Source organism: Cydia strobilella, chromosome 13 (genome assembly GCF_947568885.1).
Source record: "Cydia strobilella chromosome 13, ilCydStro3.1, whole genome shotgun sequence".
In the NCBI taxonomy this organism is placed as follows: Eukaryota; Metazoa; Arthropoda; class Insecta; order Lepidoptera; family Tortricidae; genus Cydia; species Cydia strobilella.
Window position 1 is genome coordinate 9,415,997 of NC_086053.1, and position 22,608 is coordinate 9,438,604.

Sequence of the window (22,608 nt, forward strand, 5' to 3'; positions counted from 1 at the left end):
TTAGAGTCTGTCTAAGCTTGATACCGACTTGGCAACGACAAATGTGAAATAAATAAATAAATATGGTATAGAACAATTTTTACACAGATCGACCCAGTCCCAGAGTAAGCACAGGGTACAGACGACTATATTAAATAATTAAATACTTTTATATCTACATAGAAACCATCCATAACTCAGGAACAAATATTTGTGATGGGTTACTAATGATTTACTAAAAAGAAATTGCCAAAATTTCAGATCCCAAAAAATGTTTCCCAAAATTTCATTTGCCAAATAAAGATTTGCCAATATTATTTTTCCCAAAAAAATGTTACGCAAACGTTTTATTTAGTTTAAGAATGTTAAGGCAATGAATCACTTACCAAGTAGTGTTTTCACCAATTTACATTAAGTAAAATGTTTCAGTTGGCAAAACATATTTTGAGAAGGCAGCAATCTCAAGCCTAAGGTCCAATTATGAAGGGGTTTTTTTGCAAGGGTGTTTTTTCCACTTGGGGCAAATTCTAAACAGGTAAATGGGTGTGTAATGAAACAATTTGTTTATGTGTAATGTTTACTATACTCGATTTCTGTGAGATAGCAGTTCTAACCTAACCTAAACCTACTTTAAAAGCAGTTCGTTTTGTGTGGGGTCGCAGTTCTAACCTAACCTAAACCTACTTTAAAAGCCGTTCGTTTTGTGTGGGGTCACAGTTCTAACCTAACCTAAACCTACTTTAAAAGCCGTTCGTTTTCTGTGGGGTCGCAGTTCTAACCTAACCTAAACCTACTTTAAAAGCCGTTCGTTTTCTGCGTTATAACACTTATAAATAACAAATCTTTCGAACTTAGTGTAAGTGGGTACCTAATCCTATACGGTGTGTATTAGCAAAAAATAATTCGATAAAATGTGAATGTGCACTGTGCAGTTGCTGCTCTAAGCTCTATTCAGTCTGAAAAGAAAACATCCATTTAACTTGAATTACGTACAGAGCTACATTTAATTAGTTCTCTGGAGACCACGCCAACCCACAATCGAAATAACCTGCCGTTCCCTGCGGAACACACATTTTTAAATAAAATTGCGTTTTCGGTGCTTGATTAGAAATCAATTCAGTGGCATGTGGCGACGTTTGACAACATCATGCAAAGCAACTTTACGTCCAGAAATACCTCCTTACATATTTACTCCCAACGTCTCAAAATAACCTCTCCTTGAGTAGTGGGGACATGGGGACTACTGGATTTGGTGCAATATTGCACTATGTGTGCAATAGGTAATGAAAGTTAAGATTGTTTATTACCAAAGAGAATTAAAAAGACAGTGCTCACTCCATACATCGGTTTTGTTACCAAAAAGACTAATATTTTCGTAGTCTACATCTAGCATCAAGTAGCGGAACTATCAGCTACTATATCTCAGCTATATGCTACTCAACAATAGATGTCGCGGACAAGCGGAAAGTCTAATATTATCCTCGTAAGGCCCACCATACAAAGTTTCCCTATTTTTAGTTTGAACCTTCTTGTATAGAAGATTAGGGTGACTTTCGTTTGTTTTAGAAAACATTGAAACAAAAGATGCTACTTAATTCAGTTAGTGTAAGTTTCAAATTAGATTGAAACAAAGTGTACATTGTAATGCACATTGGGCCTTATGAGGTTAAGACCAGAGTAACCACGAGAGGTTAAACAAATTACAAATTATACACTAAAACCTTCCTCAAGATTACTCTATTGATAGGTGAAAACCGCATCAAAATCCGTTGCCTAGTTTTATAGATTTGCATACATATAGACAGCGAAAAGCGACTTTGTTTTATTCTATCAATTCTATCATAGAGTAACTTATACTAGAGCGGTACTGTCATAGTAAATTTTGTAACCCCAGTAAATTCACTGCCATCTGTCGACACACTTTAAAACTAAAAATAAATATTTATAAAAATACGATAAAATGTATTTAAATATGGATAAATGATTTATTTATTTGCATTAATTATTTTTATGATTTTGACCCACGTTCTTTCACTGATATGCGTTAAAATTGTTAAATAACAAACGAAACCGTCAACGCCATCTATACGACAGTAAGCCAAAGCTAGTAGCGCCCTCTGAACGAGAATCAAATTTTCTTGATTTTCGAGGCACGTTTTTTCCTTAGACTGTATCCATCTATTACGGAGTTATATCTATCTTTGATTCTATGTAGTGATTTCGGGCCTCGACGCTTCTATCAAAGATATAATAGATGGATACAGTCTAAGGAAAAAACGTGCCTCGAAAATCACGAAAATTTGATTCTCGATCAGATGGCGCCACTAGTTTTGGCCTACACTCGTATAGAGGGCGTTGACTGTTTCGTTTGTTATTTATAATTTTAACGCATACCAGTGATATAACTCCGTAATAGATGGATACAGTCTAAGGAAAAAACGTGCCTCGAAAATCACGAAAATTTGATTCTCGATCAGATGGCGCCACTAGTTTTGGCCTACACTCGTATAGAGGGCGTTGACTGTTTCGTTTGTTATTTATAATTTTAACGCATACCAGTGAAAGAACATGGGTCAAAGTCATATAAAAATAATTAATGCAAATAAAAAAATCATTTATCCATATTTAAATACATTTTATCGTATTTTTATAAATATTTATTTTTAGTTTTAAAGTGTGTCGACAGATGGCAGTGAATTTACTGGGGTTACAAAATTTACTATGACAGTACCGCTCTAGTATAAGTTACTCTATGCTTCTATAAACAACACTAACTCCCTCTGTTAGAAGACAACTCAATTACTACCAGCGCCATCTACGGAACTTAACATAAACCTTTTTGGTGTTTGATTTTAATGCCATCTATGATGTTTAAATGTAAATAATGAGACAGGCTGTAAACCGGTCCGATGACGAAATTTTGTATGTTGTTGAATCAAATAATTACACCTAGATGGCGCAAACAAGTTAAAATGTTAAACAGAAAATGAATCACAATTTTATACTAAAATAGGGAATATTATGCGAAACTTTGTGACGTTTTCAATCAAAAAGTACCACATTGTCCCTTACCATAAGGACGATAATTGCTTGTATCTTTATACGAAAAACCTGTCAGAGCGTAGTCAAGCTTGTTTTATGCCTTTCATCTAGATAAAGTAAGATAAGGCGCATTTTCTCATATGATTAGGTTTTTAAGTATTTTATAACATAGGTTTTCATTTAAATTGGGGAATAAAACAACAATATTAATATTTAGTATTAACTATTCATATAATTCAATAGTATCTCTTATATTAAACTATTTCTTCTAACTCTCCACACTCGCGATATTTGGTTTATTAACGACAGTAGTCAGAAGACGAATCAACATTTTTGTCAATTACTTTTATAATCAACAATCAAACAAAAATATCAGAAGATTACATTAAGTATATGGCGACATATTAGGTGTTAAAAAATACTCGGTACTCAAAAAAATGCAAAATTGTGTGCATTATTTCAGTAAAAGTGCCACCATACTTAGTTAAACTAATTTTAATGTAAACTCAGAAAATTATTGTTAGCGTGCTCCGTCAGTTAAATTATTTATAACATAAAGAATACTGGTGTATCATTTATAAAAGCAATAATTATACAAAATAATAATCTATACTATTTAGTGGGGAATGTTAACTTTGGTATAAAATATTAATGATAATCAACAAAACATAATCAACTCAAAGACACTCGAAACGAATGTTACGAGCAAGCATAAATTAAGAAAATACTGTATCAATAGTGGTCCAGTTCCTAAATATGTACAATAACTGGTTAACTTAAAGTACAAAGAACTATAAATCTAATAGAAATAAGTTTAGAAATTAACATTGCACTACGCTGAATATGCAAATACGGATACTGGGCTCTATGACGTTTTCTAACAAATCATTTTTGTATCTATTTGTTATACTTCTTCTTGGTGTTTGTTGTTTTTTGTTTTGTTTTTTATTTGTTTTTCTTCTTCTTTTTTGTCTATTTCTGTGCCATATTTGTGTTCTGTGTTTTGTACAATAAAGAGTTTATACATACATACATACTTTTCAATAAAATGTTACACGCACCATCATACGAATAAATAGGTTTTCTAGTAATAAAGGCATGATATTTATCCGCTATTTAAGACAACATTTTGCCAAATTTAGTCGAAAATTCTCAGATCTATACGCAATGCAGAAAATAAAGGAACTTCCACACCTTCATACGCAGCATAGACATGCGTTTAAGTATTCATCTGAAGCATTGGTGATGGTAGATCCCTAAAATTGAATGAAATTAGCTTTTAAAAAACATTCCAATGACTCGGAAATTGCATTAAATTTTACTATTTCGTCACTAAATAACGAAAATCGTTGGAAGGCTTACGCTACAACGGGTATAAATTAATATTCAATTTCTCTATAGAATATTTCGCTAGCGTGTAAATATACTTTTTGCGCGTAAAGTAATTCGTAAAGGGAATACAATTTGTATTCTATATACCTATGTATAAAATATATACACGTTGAAAAAAGATTAAGGGTACTATGCACGCAACAACACACAGTTTGGGTACATTCATAATAATAATCGTGGCATGTATGCCACCACCATGTTTTACCACATTTCTTGTACACTTATTTATGACCTCAGTTGTACCTCGCATCTAATGCAAAACTTGTTTTATAATACAAAATATTCAAAAGAATTACAGCTTCAACGATACAGTAATGTAGTTATTATGCGTTTCCTATGTAAAATACGTATTCTTCCTAATGCCTTGATAATTAAACTATATTCCTTTTAATGAGATTCTTTTGTGTCTGCATACAAATCAATGACATTTTTCGATAACCAGAAAGTTTACATTCGATTAAACGTCCCAAATAAACTACTTTATCACAACATTTACAAAAGCGAAGTCTATCATGCGAACATTTAAAGACCAGAGGTCAAAAGTTCATACAAAATATACGTATGACTGAACCTTGGAAATAAGATCGCATAGACAGTTCTGGTATAACAACATATAAAAGATTAGAATCATATTCTCTCTAAATTAGTCATAGAAACCTTACAATACGTGCTGTATATTATATATCAAACGACATATAGCCATGTTTTAAATACGTATATCTAGTTGTACAAATAGCGACCAGAGTCCTAAACATTTCTTAAACATGGCGGGGTTAATACCCAGAAAATATGTACAAAAAATGTTTGGAATCCCAGTCGTTACTCATATCTGGATAGCAAGAGCGTGGTGTTTGTAGTATAAGTACTATTATTGCAGCAGACATTATATTGCACAAGTAGAAAATTAGGTAAATGTATACCTACCTACATTCACATTAAGATCCATTTAAGACAGTTATTATATCTATTTTTGAGATATAATTCGTCCGAGAGAGCAAGTAGGTATAGAATCTATATTCCTGCATGAAGACACATCAACTACACATTGAGTTTAATGAAGCCCATCAAAACATTTAAAACTGCTTTAAACTAATGCTATCCTTCCCATCTTCATCGCCAACTTATTTTTGCGGATTATAAATTCGAGAGCTCTCAGCTTTTGTATCTGGTTTACATCTTATCAACCGTAAAAATAAGTTGGTAAAACATGTAAAACAAAGTTACAAATTGCAACCGCCACGTTTCTTATTTCGTAAATGATAGGGTGCATTTTCGTTGATTTGATGTGTCTAGGCGGTGGAGTCGTGCGTCGATGGGTTGGGGATAATGGTGGAGCCTTGCTGGTCGCGGAGCCGCCTCAGTTCACGCGCCGCGGCGTCCAGTTTAGCTTGTAGCGTCATCTCTCTCTCACGTAGGCATTTTATTTCGTTCTGCCAACTCTGAAAATAGGAGACATAGAATCTTAACATTTTGATAGACGCTTAATCGATCAAGAATGGATCCGACGTGGACAGATTATTACTTAAAAGTACGTAACCGAATTAATTATTGGATCTGACCAAATAAATAGTTTCTTTTTTGAGCAGGACAAACGAGAAAAAAAATAACGGTTACTTCAAAAAGATTACCTAACTTAAAAAAATTTAACTGTAGTTCAAGCTAATTACATCATAATTTTTAGAAAAAAGGTAAAAATAATATGAGCACAAAAAGACTAAGTCTTATCTCGGTAGCTCAGTTAGTTAGAGCGCCGATTTATCAAGAAGTACGGGTTTTAATCACGACAAAAATTCGTTGAATATATACGTAAATACATCAAAACAAAACAGATGCACAAGCAAAATGGTCTAAAGACTGTTTTACATCAAATAAAGATAACGTAAAGGGTAACTGGTTCAAGTAAACTTACAATATTCTGCTTCAACAGATCCAGCTTATCGTTCTTGAGCTTGCAGACCTCCTGTCTTAGTAGTTCGGCGTCAGCGCGCGGAGCGGCGGGCGGTTCTCCGCGCGGGTTCGCGCCCGCTTCCGCTGATGACATGGACTCTAGGCCTGTGTCGCTGTCTACGTACACGCCACCTGTAGAAAATAGTAGGTACGTTAGTTGTTATAGCCACATAATGGGATTTCGATACTTAAAGCTAAATAGAAACGCCTTCTATTGAACTATTGGTAGTAATGATTTTAGAGTGAAAAGTTAACCCTAACGGGGGGACTCAAACGCGCAACCATAGTTTTACCACCGAGGCTTTACCAACTTTGTTTTACCGAACGCCCTGCTATGGCCAGTGAATCTTTTAATACGTTAACTACGCCCTCAAAAGGCGCTTACAGTAACATTACAACAAGACCCGGGTATGTCCTTAAACTACGTCCGGACCCGGGGGTATGTCCTTAAACTACGTCCAAAAGAGAGGTATGGGCACTGTGAATGACCTTTCGCTTTGTGTGGTAGGGCACAGGACAGCGGATGTCATTCCAGATCTAGAGCAGAGGGGAAGTACCTCCACCTTACAGAAAACCGCAGCCAAATAACACTAGACCCTACTCATAGTGTTGTGTTCCTGCCGGTGAGTAAGGTTGCCAGAGCTCAACGAGGGAGAGGAGTGTTAGGGTCGGCAACGCGCATGTATCTCCTTTGGAGTTGCAGGCGTACATAGGCTACGGAAACTGCTTAACATCAGGCGGGCCGTATGCTTGTTTGCCACCGACGTAGTATATTAAAAAAAAAGAACAACAAGAAGTGTCAGTCGGAGGTTTCCTTTTATTTTCAAAAAATAACGTTAGTTGCCTTACGACATATTCATTTTAACAACAGACATAACAACATTGAAACTATCGGTACTTATACGTTGCCTAATTTTATGACACTTTCGCGACACATGCTTCTTTATTACGTAAAACGCACTAATATCGACTAGAAATCATTATTAAATATCAATATACAGATAAAAAAAAATACAGATGTCACGTTTTATTTTAATTAAAACTAAAATACAGACACCAAATAAAACAAAAAGTTAAATCACACTAGTTCCTAGATTTTTCTGGAAGTAAATATTTCATATTCATGCGATCCTAAGTCACTTATTTAAAAGCAGACAGTGAAAGTTCAATACAGTTTTCAAAGTTTTTTTTTTTGTTTTTTTTTTTTTTAAACAAATGCAGTGTACTACAATCATGCTTGTGGACAACAGTGACTACTCTACTATGTCTATACAGCTTCTACAGGACTAACCTGTTGCACTTTTACCACAACTCAGCCAGTCCTTGTCGTCTAATTGAAGAAAAATTCAATTCAAATCACAAAACACGCAATAATCTCAAATAATTACTATTAACAATGTCTAACGAATTAATTTGACTTAAGGTGTGTGATGATCAGTAAGCAATGATGTTTAGCATAGGGATTTTTACTTACCCTTTTATGTTTAATGGATATCAAGGACATGGAATAATCAAGCAAGAAGTCCGACAACGTCTATATAAAATTACGTTTCACCATTTCCAGACTATTACCAGATGGCGTCTCTAAGGATGGTATTTCACCTGTCCAATTTCTTTCTTGTTCTCTCATTAAGCAAAATGTGAGATGCAAATACACACTGGACAAAGAAACTGGACCATTTTGTTCGGTGTTAAGACCTCTGGTTTCCATCCGGGAACCGCAGCGCCATTTATTGAACACAGGATTTTGAAACACGTCTCTGTTTTCGGTCATTTTGTTCGACGCTTAGTGGTCAAAATAACTCCCGTTTCAAGGTGGTGCTGAATATTAGAGGAATGCGACTTTGTGTAGAGAATGTCTGTCTTTTTGTTCATACATGTTTTAAATTTAAGCAAAACCGTTAAAAGAGCCAGTTTATACTAAAATGTAACAAGATATCACCTTCTTGTTCTAAAATAAGAAGATCGTTTTGAACAGAGTAGCTTTAGATTGCTATCGCTCTGAAAAAAAAAACTAGCAAAATAGCTGTTCCATCACAAAAGTACCAGGAGTTTATAACTCACCAAGAGGATCTAAATCCACCGAGTTGAGACTGGAGTCGTCGCTGTGGTCGTGCATGGGCGGGCGCGGGCCGGCGGCGCGTGACGTCACGTCGGGGCTGGACGCGTCCGAGCCGCCGGCCGAGCGCACGGACACCGCGCTTGCTGACGATGACGCTACTGACGTTTTGGAACGGCCGCTCTGTAAATAAAAGTTAATAAGAGCTCCGTAAATAAGATGTGGTATTTAAAAAAAATTAAGATTTTAACACCAATTAAAATAATGGGTATTTTTTCAATGCTTTTCAACTAACTTGAAATGCTAACAATCACCAACACGTGACAAGTTTTAGCCAACTGGATGAGCCTGAGCATTGCAAATTAAGTACAGTATTTACTAAAGAAACCAAAATTCTAAACTGAATATCTCTTTTTAAATAATACTTATTTGATAAGATTAAAAATATACTATATTTTGATATTTACATTAGGGGTGGGTGTATCTTGCATACTGTTCATTTTCTTATTCAGAACATTCTTGCTACTGTCGCCGGAGAGATTCGTGTCTACGCTCGGTGATCTGTAGACAAGCAAAAATAATACGTGAGTAACAACCGTACAACAGGGTTATTTGATTGCTTAATAGTAGTAAAAGTCTGGAAAGTTTCTAAAAACAAAACAGTTAACTTTGAAGCAATCAGCTACGTATTCAATCATCAAGGGAAACCGCGAAATAACCACAGATTTAATCGAAAATTCGTTAAATAGGGAGTTGGAGTAAAATCGACAACATGAGGGGACACATCAAAATATACGTTGGGTGATCAGCGTAGGTAGGTTTATTCAGGCGTTAAGCTACGCTGTTGCCGATCTTTTAAACGCTAATTAACGTTATTAGTTTTGACACAGATATACATACCTGACTTTCGATATGAACGCCTTCTTCACAGTATCAATAAACCTCGTACTGGGCCCCTCCTGCCGCGGCGTGCCCTCCGGTTGCGGCGACACCGCCCCGGGCTCCATCCGCGCCCCCGTACCAAGGAACTCCACCGTTTTGTTCTTCAGTTCGTCGGCCAAATTCTGTAGTAGCGACGCTCGTGTTCTCAGCTCGAGTTGGGCGAACTTCTCGGCTTTGTAGCACGCGTTCTCGGCGTTTATTAGCTTGGTGAGGAGGAACTCTTTGAACTCGCGCCCCTTGCGGAAATACGCCGGCTGGGGGAGAGTCGGCCCGAAAAATGGTACGTCTCCACGAGCGGTGACGGCCACTTTGTACCTGGAAGTAGAAAATCAAAGGTATATAACTTACTAATTTTCATTATAGATTCGTGACTATCTTAAAAAGTCAGATGACATTTTAATACTATGGCGAATTGACTGGCTTTTAGGGTTCCGTACCCAAAGGGTAAAAACGGGACCCTATTACTAAGACTCCGTCTGTCCGTCTGTCACCAGGCTGTATCTCATGAACCGTGATAGCTAGATAGTTGAAATTTTCACAGATGATGTATATCTGTTGCCGCTATAACAACAAATACTAAAACAGAATAAAATAAAAATTTAAGTGGGCTCCCATACAACAAACGTGATTTTTTTGCCGTTTTTTGCGTAATGGTACGGAACCCTTCGTGCGCGAGCGCGACTCGCACTTGGCCGGTTTTGTATTAAGGCGATGATGGAAAGCTTCGAGAAATTGACGCAACCGTATTACAAGCAACATTACGAACTATGGTACCTATCCATTTTTATCAATTATATATATTTGCTTGCTCGCATTGTTTTAGGATAAAGTGTAAATACTAAGTTAGGACTGTCTTATACTATTAGTGTCCTTTACAAACATCTATTTGCAAATACAATGTAACAAATAACGGAAGACAACCATTACTAATTTAATACAGAAACATACAATTCAAATTCACGGTAGTCACGGCTTACATTTTTACTGAAACAAGCTTTAGACGCTACCTTTTCGCGTACATTTTTCAGTAAACATGAGAAACTTTTAAAACAACACTTGAGCTCCGGTAACGAGTTACCCTGCAACATCTGAAAGGGCTTTTCACATTTCCTCGTAAAATTGCGTTCCCTCAAATCCGTCATCATAAAATCTGGAAATACTAATAGCACACCTAGCAATATAACTCTTAGTAAAAATCTTTTTAATTACAACAGAAGATTCGTTTGCATATAAATTACAAGGGAAAATTTCCATTCCCCTTTTCCAAGCCATTTTCACGACTTCTTCATGCAAATAATGTCTGTGCGTTGTTGCGACGCAACGCAAACTTTATGTTAAACAAGTCACTTGAGAAGCGACAAATGTAACGTAACAAGAATACCTACCTAACAGAAACTTCCACCAAGTGAAATGGAAAAGAGATTGGGCTTAACTCAGGGAATACTTATTGCGAAGCTATTAGAAAATAATAACAACAACGGAGATCAAGAGACTTGTTAGTAAAATGTTGGTAATTGAATTTTGTACAAACAAAAGTTGAAGGATGAGTCTAAGAAGAAGAATAATGATGTACCTACATATTAAACTTTTGCGAGGTGAATAATATGTACGGAAAAATATTTGAAGTATGGAGTAATGGAGGTAAAACTTTCCATCTGAAGGGTCGGGGTAATAATGTAAGTACATATGTAAATGTATAAGCAACATTTACATGCCTACATTTTTATGACACCACAACGAATCTCAATGTTTCAAAAAGTTTACTCGTAAATAGACAAACAAGGGCGTACCTACGACTTAGTTTTTTCTTTTGTATCTATTTTCAGGAATACTTTTTTGGCGTCTCAAAGTGCATAAAATTCAAATTCATACTAATATTATAAATGCGAAAGTGTGTCTGTCTGTCTATCTGTCTGTTACCTCTTCACGCTTAAACCGCTGAACCGATTTAGTTGAAATTTGGTATAGAGATAGTTGCTGAGTCCCGGGGAAGGACATATGGTAGTTTTTATCCCAGAAATCATCCTTTAAGGGGGTGAAAAGGGGGGTGGAAGTTTGTATGGGAAATCGATAAAAAGCAGATTTGATAAAAAATAAGCTACCCAAATTACTAACTCCACGCAGACGAAGTCGCGGGCAAAAGCTAGTTCGCAATAAAGGAACGAGAAAAAGTTTACATAGCGCTAAAAAAATCTAATTGTCTTTCTAATATTAAAATAAGGTTGACTTTTATTCTGCACCTGTTTTTAAAAAGACCTGATAATTTTGTGTTGAGATACGAGATACTTTCTTAGCTCTTTTCCTAGCTCTTGGCCGTATTTTAGGGTGAGGAATGTTACCTGGTCTCCCCGCCGGTAGTCTCCACGGGCGTCACGACGATGAAGGCGTGCAGGAAATGGGACGCAATCATGTCTGGCGTGAACGGAGTTGCCTTTTCCTGGAATGATCATATCGTTATCGTTAAACAACATTCACGTAGATAGCGACAATAATTACTTGTTGGTTAATACCAGTCTAATGACTGGATTGATAGCATGCTAGTTTACTAGCCTTGCTGCTGTAATCCCGCAATATGAACATTAATAAGTTTGCGCAGGGCTCTCTGCAAGAGAAGCACAAAGCTGCACATACCTAGTGGTATAGATAGACCAACGTTGACCTCGACATAATATCTACTTGAATAATAAGGAGTCTAACAATTTATAACGTAATTACCTATATTATGAAAGATACAAATCTAATGCAAATTGCCAGTTTTCAGGATTTTGTAGTCAACAAGGTACCCTTATAGTTTAGTCGTGTCCGTCCAGTGTCCGTCTGTCTACATTTGTTCTTCCTCGGCTTAGCTGCTTAGTAGCTATTAGTTCAAAGCCATAATTTAGCCTAAATACAAAATAATGCACATCGATCATAGAAGTAGAAGAGATGCGACAGGCGTAAGCAGCATGGGGAATATGATGCCAATGTCAATATAACCCTCTTATCTCCGTGCTGATACCAGACGGTATCAAGACAGGCCTCCTTCACTCGCTCAAAGCCACGCGCTATATGCCTACCGCTCGGCGTATCGTCGACGATATAATCGACAGAGGGCCGCCGAACGCCCGCCTGAGCGCTCGCACCGCACGTTTCCCGCGCTTACGCTTCGAAATGCCGAAACCACGTAATTATTGTGCAGTAGATGGGTGTAAAAGTCAAAAAACAAAAGAAAATTTGTCGTTTTTTTAGGGTTCCTTACCCAAAGGGTAAAAACGGCACCCTATTACCAAAGATAGATATAACTCCGTAATAGATGGATACAGTCTAAGGAAAAAACGTGCCTCGAAAATCAAGAAAATTTGATTCTCGTTCAGAGGGCGCTACTAGTTTTGGCCTACAGTCGTATAGATGGCGTTGACGGTTTCGTTTGTTATTTAACAATTTTAACGCATATCAGTGAAAGAACATGGGTCAAAATCATAAAAATAATTAATGCAAATAAAAAAAATCATTTATCTATATTTAAATACATTCTATCGTATTTTTATAAATCTTCATTTTTAGTTTTAAAATGTCGACAGATGGCAGTGAATTTACTGGGGTTACAAAATTTACTATGACAGTACCGCTCTAGTATAAGTTACTCTATGCTATTACTAAGACTCCGCTGCCGCTGTCCGTCTGTCACCAGGCTGTATCTCATGAACCGTGATAGCTAGACAGTTGAAATTTTCACAGATGATGTATTTCTGTTGTCGCTATAACGCCAAATACTAAAAAGTACGGAACCCTCGGTGGGCGAGTCCGACTCGCACTTGGCCGGTTTTTTCATTTCCGAGAGACGAAGAAAGGTGAGTAGTATTTTAAATCTATCTTTATGAATTTTGTCACTATTTATTTCTTTGAACATAAGTAGATAAATCGTAAATTAAGGAGTTTTTTGAGTCAGGTATTATAAGTGTTGTTTTTAAATATTTGATTGACTAATATAAAATATGGTTGATTCGCAACATTCGTTTTATTACAATAATAACATAAGTAACAGTACAACCCTAGCGCATTCTTACGATGACGCGTTGGCACGTGGCTCGCACGGCGAGCAAGGCAGTCTCGACTCTTTGTGCGCATACTTATGGTACATTTCTTCTCGTCCTGAGCAGCAGGTATTATTATTAAGATTTTGTAGGCTATTATAGAGTAGGTATTTTCGCTTTTGTATGTTAATGATGTATCTGTTACGTAGTAACTATTTATTAATCTGTGATCAAGAGACGTCCACTGATGCTACCATTACCAGGCTTCATAAAGGCTTACCTGAAAAACAATAGCCACAATGTCGTTCCCGACGTGCCTCTTCCTCTGCAGCTGCTGCGCGTCGCCAGCCGTATGCGGTAGGAGGGGTGCGACGTGGAACATGATCTCGCGGTCGAAGAATCGCTCGTATACCGCCTCGGTGCCGGTGTGCCCGTTCATGATGTCCAGACCGCCGCGGTAGCCTGAGGAAAGATACTTAATTACTTAAATTAAGTTCAGATAGTTTATATGATACCTACTTAAATTTAAAAATAAACCTTTCCCCTTTGCACAGTTTTAAAAGAAAATCCTTTCAATATAAAAAAGAACAATCTCTAAGAAAAAAGTCAATTTTACATTGTCTTATTTTGAGAATTGCTATAATAGGCAAGCCTATCCGACCCAAAGCAAACCTATCCCTATAAATGGAAAACCTAATTGTAGGTATTGTAACTATTAAATACAATTCACAAAAGTTGAAGCTAAATACTGGTAGTAAAGATAAGGTGCCCATTAATAAAAAATAAAAACCGGCCAAGTGCGAGTCGGACTCGCGCACGAAGGGTTCCGTACCATTACGGAAAAAAAAACAGCAAAAAAATCACGTTTGTTGTATGGGAGCCCCATTTAAATATTTATATTATTATGTTTTTAGTATTTGTTGTTATAGCGGCAACAGAAATACATCATCTGTGAAAATTTCAACTGTCTAGCTATCACGGTTCATGAGATACAGCCTGGTGACAGACAGACAGACGGACAGACGGACGTACAGACGGACAGACGGACAGCGGAGTCTTAGTAATAGGGTCCCGTTTTTACCCTTTGGGTACGGAACCCTAAAAACCACGTTCGTACTTTTAATCGCCCGATAATTATTCACCAACTAAAACTTTTATATTCCACTTTTACAAGAACTGTGTAATTACCCCCCATTAGCGAGATCTCTGGATACCCAGAAAAATGCTTATACTTTCTTATCCGACATCTAAAACATACCTTTATGGTCTTTCAACTTGATTCTCTGCCCGAGCATTTCTAGAAACTCGTCGAAAGCGGGTGACGTCTCGTTGTTCCCGAAGAGTTCTTCCTCCGTCGTCTGTCCGTACTTCTGGTACAGAACCCCGAACTTGAAGGTGGCGACCAGTACGTGCTCGTCGTATGTTGAGATCAGCGAAGACGCATTGAGGCACATCACTGCCATGAAGTTGTCGACGTTCACTTGGTCGTTAAGCATCTTCGCCATTTTTAATGGCGATGGCATTGCGCCTGATCCTGAAAAAATAAGCATTATTTACTTCCCTTTAAAACTTGCTTATGGATTTTCCGGTAGGGATTTTCCTTTGCCCTCGGTGGCACTTAACTGATTCAACTTCCTTGAAACAATAAAACTTCTAATCAAATCCACATTTACGGAATATGCTGACTCATTCCAAATGTAATATATAATTGAGTTTTTTTTTCACACGACTACTTTCTGCACCGCTGCACTCGCGCGAATCGTGGCCGCTTTGACTAGCGATTCAGACTCGCTTCTGTATCCCAACTAACGAGTAACTTTATAGATGCTATATTGCTGCTAACTCGCGAGTATATCAATTCACTGTAAAACACGCCGTGTGCGATGACTCTGGCTGAAACATTATTGGAGCAACATGCGACCCGATAAATCGCGACCCCTGTAAGTCGGATAAATATGTGACTAGATCCAACTCAACGATATGAATCTACATTAATCGATATACACCACCAGTGGTGTTATCCGACACAGCGAAGGCCGTTTTTTATTGCAATGCCATCGCGTGTTGGTAATAATGGTATGCGTAATTGCGTTTCAATTGTGTGACATTCCCGGTGAACCACCTTAAGGTCAAAAATCGTTTAGACGTCTTGCAGGGGGTCAGGCGATAACACAAAAGTGATAACCAATAGCATGGCACTTAAAAATGTGGGTGTTGAAAAAAGGTTAGCTCAGGTAAAGTTTATTGCAGTCCATTGTCTCTGTGACGGTCGGCATTTGCAAACTAAGATAAGGAATCCGAAATGCATCCTAATTGGTTATCTTTATGGGGAAGCGAAGCTTAGCCTAAACAACAACAACTAATAAACTGTCCTTATTACCTATTGTTTGTCTAATTACCTGCTTTTACCCTTTTCGTTATTAAGATAAAAAATCCTAAATGCATCGTAATTGGTTGTCGCTATGGGAGGAGGAGTTTAGCTCGCTCGTAAGGATTGAGGTAAAAAAATTCTGAAGTGGTTCACCGGGAATGTCCTCGATTGTGCTTATGAACTTACTAGTGGTGGGTATGAGTCCGTGCATGGTCTCTGTGCGTAATCTGAGGAGTATCCTGGTGTGGTCGTGTCCCGCCATATGTTCGTTCTTGAGGGACATCACGACAGGCCCCCAATTCTCGTCCGTGCCGACTAAGTTTATGTGCTCCTGTAACAAAAATACATGAAAACATTATTGATCTGCCTTTGAGAATATCAGAGTAGTAGCATCTAATAAAGCAATTGCAATAATGCATAAATAGTCAAGAAATTGGGACGGGTACCGTAGTGACGGGGTGGCCTAGAGGTCCATGGCGTCAGCCGCAATCCGCCTTAGTCACTTTTTCTTTAAGTATATGACATATATTTCAGTTTCTAATAAGGAAATTAAAAAAAAACAATTGCGGTAAGATTTGGCAAGAAATTTTAGTATGACCCTACGTCACACCCACAACTGAATCAAATTGAGTGACACCACATAAGTACGTTGTAATCCGTCAAACTGTGTGAGCTGTAAGATCGTGCCAAAGAGTTATAAAGAGTTATACGCTCGAAAAACATGGTATCTATATACAGTCGAGTAAAATACAAAATATGTCATATTATTGTCTTCGGTTACCGCGATAGTTACTCATGAAATAAAACTATGAAAACGGATTATATCGCGTATATTGAATTTATAATATATCCCGACGTTTCGAACTCTTTACAGCGTTCGTGGTCAACGGGTGACTGAGGAAAAATTACAAAGTGCAAAAATACCCACATACTAAAATAATGAACAATCATAGACTACAAACTTTAAGGCTGGTTATACATGCAAAACCGATTTTGCAGTCACCCGTTGACCACGAACGCTGTAAAGAGTTCGAAACGTCGGGATGTATTATAAATTCAATATACGCGATATAATCCGTTTTCATAGTTTTATTTCATACAAAATATGTCGTTGAAAAATGAAAAATATCTAGGTAAATAGGGTTGAACGAAAATCAAAACATCTAGAGAAACTGAACAAACAAATTTGACGTAGTAAATATAAAATGTTGCCATACTCAACGACTTTAAGCTTCGATTCGCCTGTCTATGAATAAAAAAACATCAAGAGAAAAATATTCAGACTTCAAGAAAAGGACTGATACTTACGTCAAAATTACTATATCTGGTACATGCAGTCTCAAGTCATTCATTAGCCTCATCTGACAGATTGGTTACCGTATACGTACCTATCTATAATCATCTCATATTGCGGTTACATGTCTTCAATTTCATCTGGCTGGTGTTAAAGTGCTACATATACTTCTTTCTTTGTATTAAATCAATGATCTTCGGCACCGTAGGTACTAAAACAATCCATACATGCCTTACGCCAAGCAGATCTTGATTTAAGTATCTTTATTGTCTACTATTGGCCTTATCGTTATTTAGATCAAATTTTTACACTAGCCTTGTAACTAATAAAACAACCTGCAACCAACTCTAATTTGGGTAATTACGTTATACTAATACCATATGCAAACCCGACAAGTTAATTGTCATAAGACATAAGAGTCAAAACATTACGCTTATACTCGTATTACCTAACGCATGGCCGGCGCCAGAATGAAGTTCGCAACCCAGAACATTTGATAGCATGTATGCAAACAGAAAATATCGGCCTAATTATGAATGTAAATAACAAAAGCTAATATTGACTGTCAAACGACCGTAAAATGTCCATCAGACACGCCTCAATGTCTATAAAGCGGGATATCATAGACCATATTTATAGCGGCAAAAATGTCTGGACGCCATTCGATTCACTAATGGACTTATTCACTTTCATAGACCACCTTACAATAGAGACTTCGCATTATGACGCATTTTGGAGGACTTGCGGGCACTACACATACGCGTATTATATCTTCTCGGCAAGCAGCACATCCTACCTACACCATTTTATACTATAGGTATAACCCAATACTTCAACCGCCTATCTTCACGCCTATATTTTTGTTGATTTATTCATCTAGGGCAAGTGACCTGTGTTAACTTTATAGGTCAGTCCCATGATGACGTCTATTCTAACAAGTGAAGGTCGATTTAACAATTAGGTATGTAGGTGAAATGACATAAAGCTGACCTAGTAAGGTATCGTTCCATCAAAAATCTCTCGTGATGGCTCTGGTACTTAACACTTAAATTGATTAAAGCAACGCCATTACGGTATGAATCAGACCATTTTATAGACAATGAGATCATTCACTGGTTAGAGCTAGACGTAGTGATGACGTCAACTTGAAACAACCTGTTCGTGGAGCATTATGGAATCAAATGGATATTGAAAATGTAAAGTTCCCCTAGTACCTTAATAATTTATTTATTTATTAACAATCATAAATTTACAAGTCAGGATAGGCCTAATAGGTAGTACGTCGTGCTTAACTCGTCCTATCTTGTCGTGTTATTTTGTCGTTGGCGTATGTATTAACTTAGCTTTAAGTCAGGTCCCATCTCAACTGCCCAGTGCGCAACTTTTTCCGTTAAAGTAAACTCGAATGCATATCAAATAAAAGTTCAACGACAACAAATAACTGTGCTCGACGTGCTCTGATAACTTAAATCATGAAGGTTTATGGTAATAACGGGTAACGCCAATCAGGAACGCGTTACAGCTCGTTACGACATAAAGTAACTAAACTAGCGTGGTTGTTTACTAAACAGATATATTATGCAATAGTGATTTAGTGGTGATGTGATGACTACAGACGACCAAACATTGTAAATGTTGCAGCACTTTCGTTGCAGCGTTACAAGCCATAAATTAAGAAAATTATTATGGCCAATTTTAGGACAACCCGTTATATTTATTTTCGATACAAGTGCGGAAAAGAGGAAATTCGAAACGAGTGGCGATAAATTAAAACACGACCGCAGGAAGTGTTTTAAATCGACACGAGTTGCGAATTACCTATTCGCACGTTTATCGAACAACGTTTTACAGTACATATGGCCCTTTAAACTTTCGACATATGCACAAAAAGTGCACTTTACGCACTAGTGCGAGAAAGTAGCGCCATATGTACTGTAAAGTTATTTGTTTTAATACGAAACTTATGATATTATTTTGAGAAATATTTTTGAATTGAGTAAGAAAACGAGAATGCTTAAAACTTACGATTTTCGTTGATATGTGTTGAACCTTAATATGGTTAAACTTAACAGGTTACTTTGGGGAGATTTTAGGAAAGAAAATTTTCATACGCGTCAGTATATCATTTTAGTTCAAATGTGACTTTTATACTAACTACTTTTTTTAACAGGTTTTAACAATCCTGGTCACGGCACCGAATTGTGTCCAAATCGAATTTTATTTACTCAACAGCAAGGAATTCTCAAGTCTTTAGACTCCGCAATCCGAAGCCAAAGCAAAGCCAGATCCTTAAGAAGCGTACGTGATCGGCATATGCAATGTGTCGCAATCTCTAATAATTGCAGTCCACTTCCTCTACATAGTAGTTGGGTGTGCTGCCAGGAAACCATTATTGCACTTAGGAAATGCCTATCGGCTATGTGCGAAGTGCGTAGTGGTGAAAATACACGCGTCGATCATGCGTGGCGTGAGGCAAATGTCAACTTTCGTGGGACGACATCTTCATACCTTTCTTGAATTGACAGCCGTTAATTGGCAGATAAGTAATGTGCCCTATTTAAGCCAGGGCGGCGCCACAGTCATGCACAGAGCGAATAATTACTTGGGTAAAGCAGTTACTAACTTCTAACCGCGACGACGTTGATCAAAACCACAGTACAAATTTCCTACCTAATCCTAAATACAAAGACAACTAAATAGGTCGCACTTAAACTATCGTGAGACATATTTCAAAATATTTATCAGTACGGTAAAATAATAGTGAGTAAAAACCGTACTGATAAATATTTTGAACTAAATACTAAATAGGTATCAAAAACGTTAGTAGTAAAAGTCGTAAACTGTTTTGAACGGTAGACTACTAAGAACATTTCAGTTCATTACGTCGGATGACGACACAGAAATTGCCTCCCATTACCACTTCAGTCTATTTACCCATTTTAGAATTTTCCCTTGCTCGTCTTTTTTCATCTTTACCACAAAACGGCAAATTGAAAGCTAAAGATGGTAATTGAAGGGACGAGGGGTTAATGCCCCTTTTCGAACTCGCTCACTGATGGATGACGTCATCTGTGATAGAATCTGAGCGATTGAGTGATTTTTTGCAAGTTGGTTGAGTAAAAATTTCTCTATTCATCGCTTCGGCTGCAGAGATTGTATTTACGGAACATCTATCTTCATGATGATAAATGGTTCCATTGCTTAGAAATATGTGTCATCTGATAAATGACATGGGAACATTCAACCAGTTAGTAACTGATACTTCCTGTTTTATAGCACATTACACGTTACCTATAAGCGCAAATGTGCGTTAATTTTGATTATCAATTTTGTGTGCGTCGAGCCGTCGACGTCGAAGTTCTAGAGATATTATATTATGCATCTCTTAATATTTGTATTTTGTAGAGTAAATGTGGACGTCAATACAAATCGCAAATAATGTAAACAAACCTAACCTAACCTATAATTAACTTAAAGAACAAAAAATATATAGGTATAAATAAGATATTCAAGTTTACATTTACGTATACATTTGTTGTTTACATTTATAACAACGATCCCATAGAACGACAAAAGGTGTATAAAAATTACGACAGGTACACGTAACGATTATACTATGATTACAGCGGTGATCATTAAAACCCATAATTTTGTAGATTAGTGGCAAAGTTGTAGCCCGAAACAACGGGTCATTCGGCCCGACCACAGGGCCCGACGAAACTCTTCAAATAATCGTTATTATTTACGAGTATGGGCCTGGGCATGGGATAATCCATGTCATTAATTAATGTTATGTTATTGTTTACAGACTATCAAATTATACTTAAATGATCCATAGGGCAGTAAAGGTAATCATTTAAGATGAACTTACGACCAATATTTACTTTTTTATTATATAGGTACACAACAAAGCAATTTGTGTTTTTTATGGACCTAGACGATTTTCAGTTGTTTTCACATTTTTTTAAATTAATATATTAAAGAGATTGATGCAGAACAAAAAGCTCCATTGTCTACACCATTGTGTTTTTACATTCTCCTGAAGATAAATATCCATACTGGTCATAAAATCTTCGTTCGATGTATTTGTTCGAGACCTCGACTTAGTTGGTACGAGCAGCGTCACCTAAAGGGGCAATCATTTCTGAGGGCCCATCATTTCTCTGCAACGAATTGTCCTCGAAGCTCTCGAACCAATTTCGCGTTATGAAAGAAGGCATTTGCTTATTGCTCCCATTTCTCTTTTGTCAGTTGCGGCTGCGTCAGAGATTTAATCTGCGCGAATTGAAAAATGAACGTATTTGGTGCAATGATTGATGTTATTATAATTTCATTTTTAATATTAATTGTGAGATGAAGTTGTTTGAAGTGAAATGAATCTTAACTTATTTCGCAAGACGCTGTCAATGGCCATGAGCTCGAAGTCTTTGTTCTTTTAAATTTCCCTCCATAATCACGTTTCGCTTGATTGTGTTGTAATATTTTCACAACAAAATGCAAACTAATGGTAATCAGATACTGCAGAGAGCTGTAATGAAAATCCCCTTTTCAAGGTAACAAATTGACAACGTCCGAAATCCCTTACGTGCCAACCCTAATGTATTTGCACGTCAACCCTCCAGCTATCTCGGCTTAGTGATCAGCTGCATTCATCTAGCCTAACTCTTGTCACCGCAATGACCCATCGACCTCCAGGGTTGGCACGAAACGGTCGTAATATTTTATGCAAATAGATACGCGTACATTTTCGGTGATGACATTAACCATTTTAGATCTTATCTTTGTGCTCATAAGACCGCTATTTATGAGGTTTTGATGCAAGGTACTCGCATATATTTTGAGTTATTGCGGAGTAGGTATCAATTTTTGAATAGGTACGTTATAGTTTTGTCTGCTATTGGTTATATCTTCAAAATATACTCGTATTTATCTACTCACGTAGATAACTTCACAGCACGAAAATATAACGAATTATATAATTAGTTCCTTATGGTCGAATGTCTGTTCATTTACATAATATGCCAATGTATATGTATATGGTGTAATTATGAACCAACAATGCATGAGCATAATCTTTACTTACGTATGTCTAATTAAAAGTTCAAAGACTGAGTAACATTCAATTCAGAGAAACTTTATCTTTTTATATCAGCCTGTGAATGATATTGTGCAAAGTGTGATACTTATATATTTTAAATATCCTTAATAATCGCGAACAAACAAACAAACATTACATACATACATACAAACATATGGTTCAAACTGAGAACCTCCTTTTTTAAGGCGATTAAAAAACTCAAAAGATGCGTATACGTGATAAAGCAGTACTCACGCGAGGTTTCGAATTACTCGATATAATGTTCAACATACAGGCAAAAATAGCACTAATATCAATATATGCTCACTTAAATTTCGATTTTGCTGCGTTGAATTATGATTGATTTTCGTCTGCATTTGATTCTCGATTATAATGCACTTTAGTTGTGAAACGACTATCGTAATCGGGCCAATCTACGCGGCGAGAAGTTTCAGGCAGCATGAAGCCCGTTCCGCGTTGGTGGGCACAATT

General features: G+C 37.0%; 1 protein-coding gene across 9 annotated transcripts in view; it reads right to left on the reverse strand.

The window, feature by feature from the left end:
* Positions 1-3,227: 3,227 nt before the first annotated feature.
* LOC134746644 (rap1 GTPase-activating protein 1) overlaps positions 3,228-22,608 on the reverse strand; it is a 382,127-nt gene continuing 362,746 nt past the window's right edge. For 8 of the 9 annotated variants that reach the window (XM_063681131.1, XM_063681130.1, XM_063681136.1 and 5 more), the window contains 10 exons: positions 15,932-16,076; positions 14,633-14,908; positions 13,655-13,836; positions 11,701-11,798; positions 9,320-9,676; positions 8,887-8,980; positions 8,425-8,602; positions 7,652-7,690; positions 6,323-6,492; positions 3,228-5,852 (listed from right to left, as the gene is read on the reverse strand). In XM_063681131.1, the coding sequence (XP_063537201.1) occupies positions 5,703-5,852; positions 6,323-6,492; positions 7,652-7,690; positions 8,425-8,602; positions 8,887-8,980; positions 9,320-9,676; positions 11,701-11,798; positions 13,655-13,836; positions 14,633-14,908; positions 15,932-16,076 (1,689 nt within the window). In that variant the 3' untranslated portion in view covers positions 3,228-5,702. The remainder of the gene's footprint in view (positions 5,853-6,322; positions 6,493-7,651; positions 7,691-8,424; positions 8,603-8,886; positions 8,981-9,319; positions 9,677-11,700; positions 11,799-13,654; positions 13,837-14,632; positions 14,909-15,931; positions 16,077-22,608) is intronic. The other variant, XM_063681133.1, reaches the window with a different exon arrangement.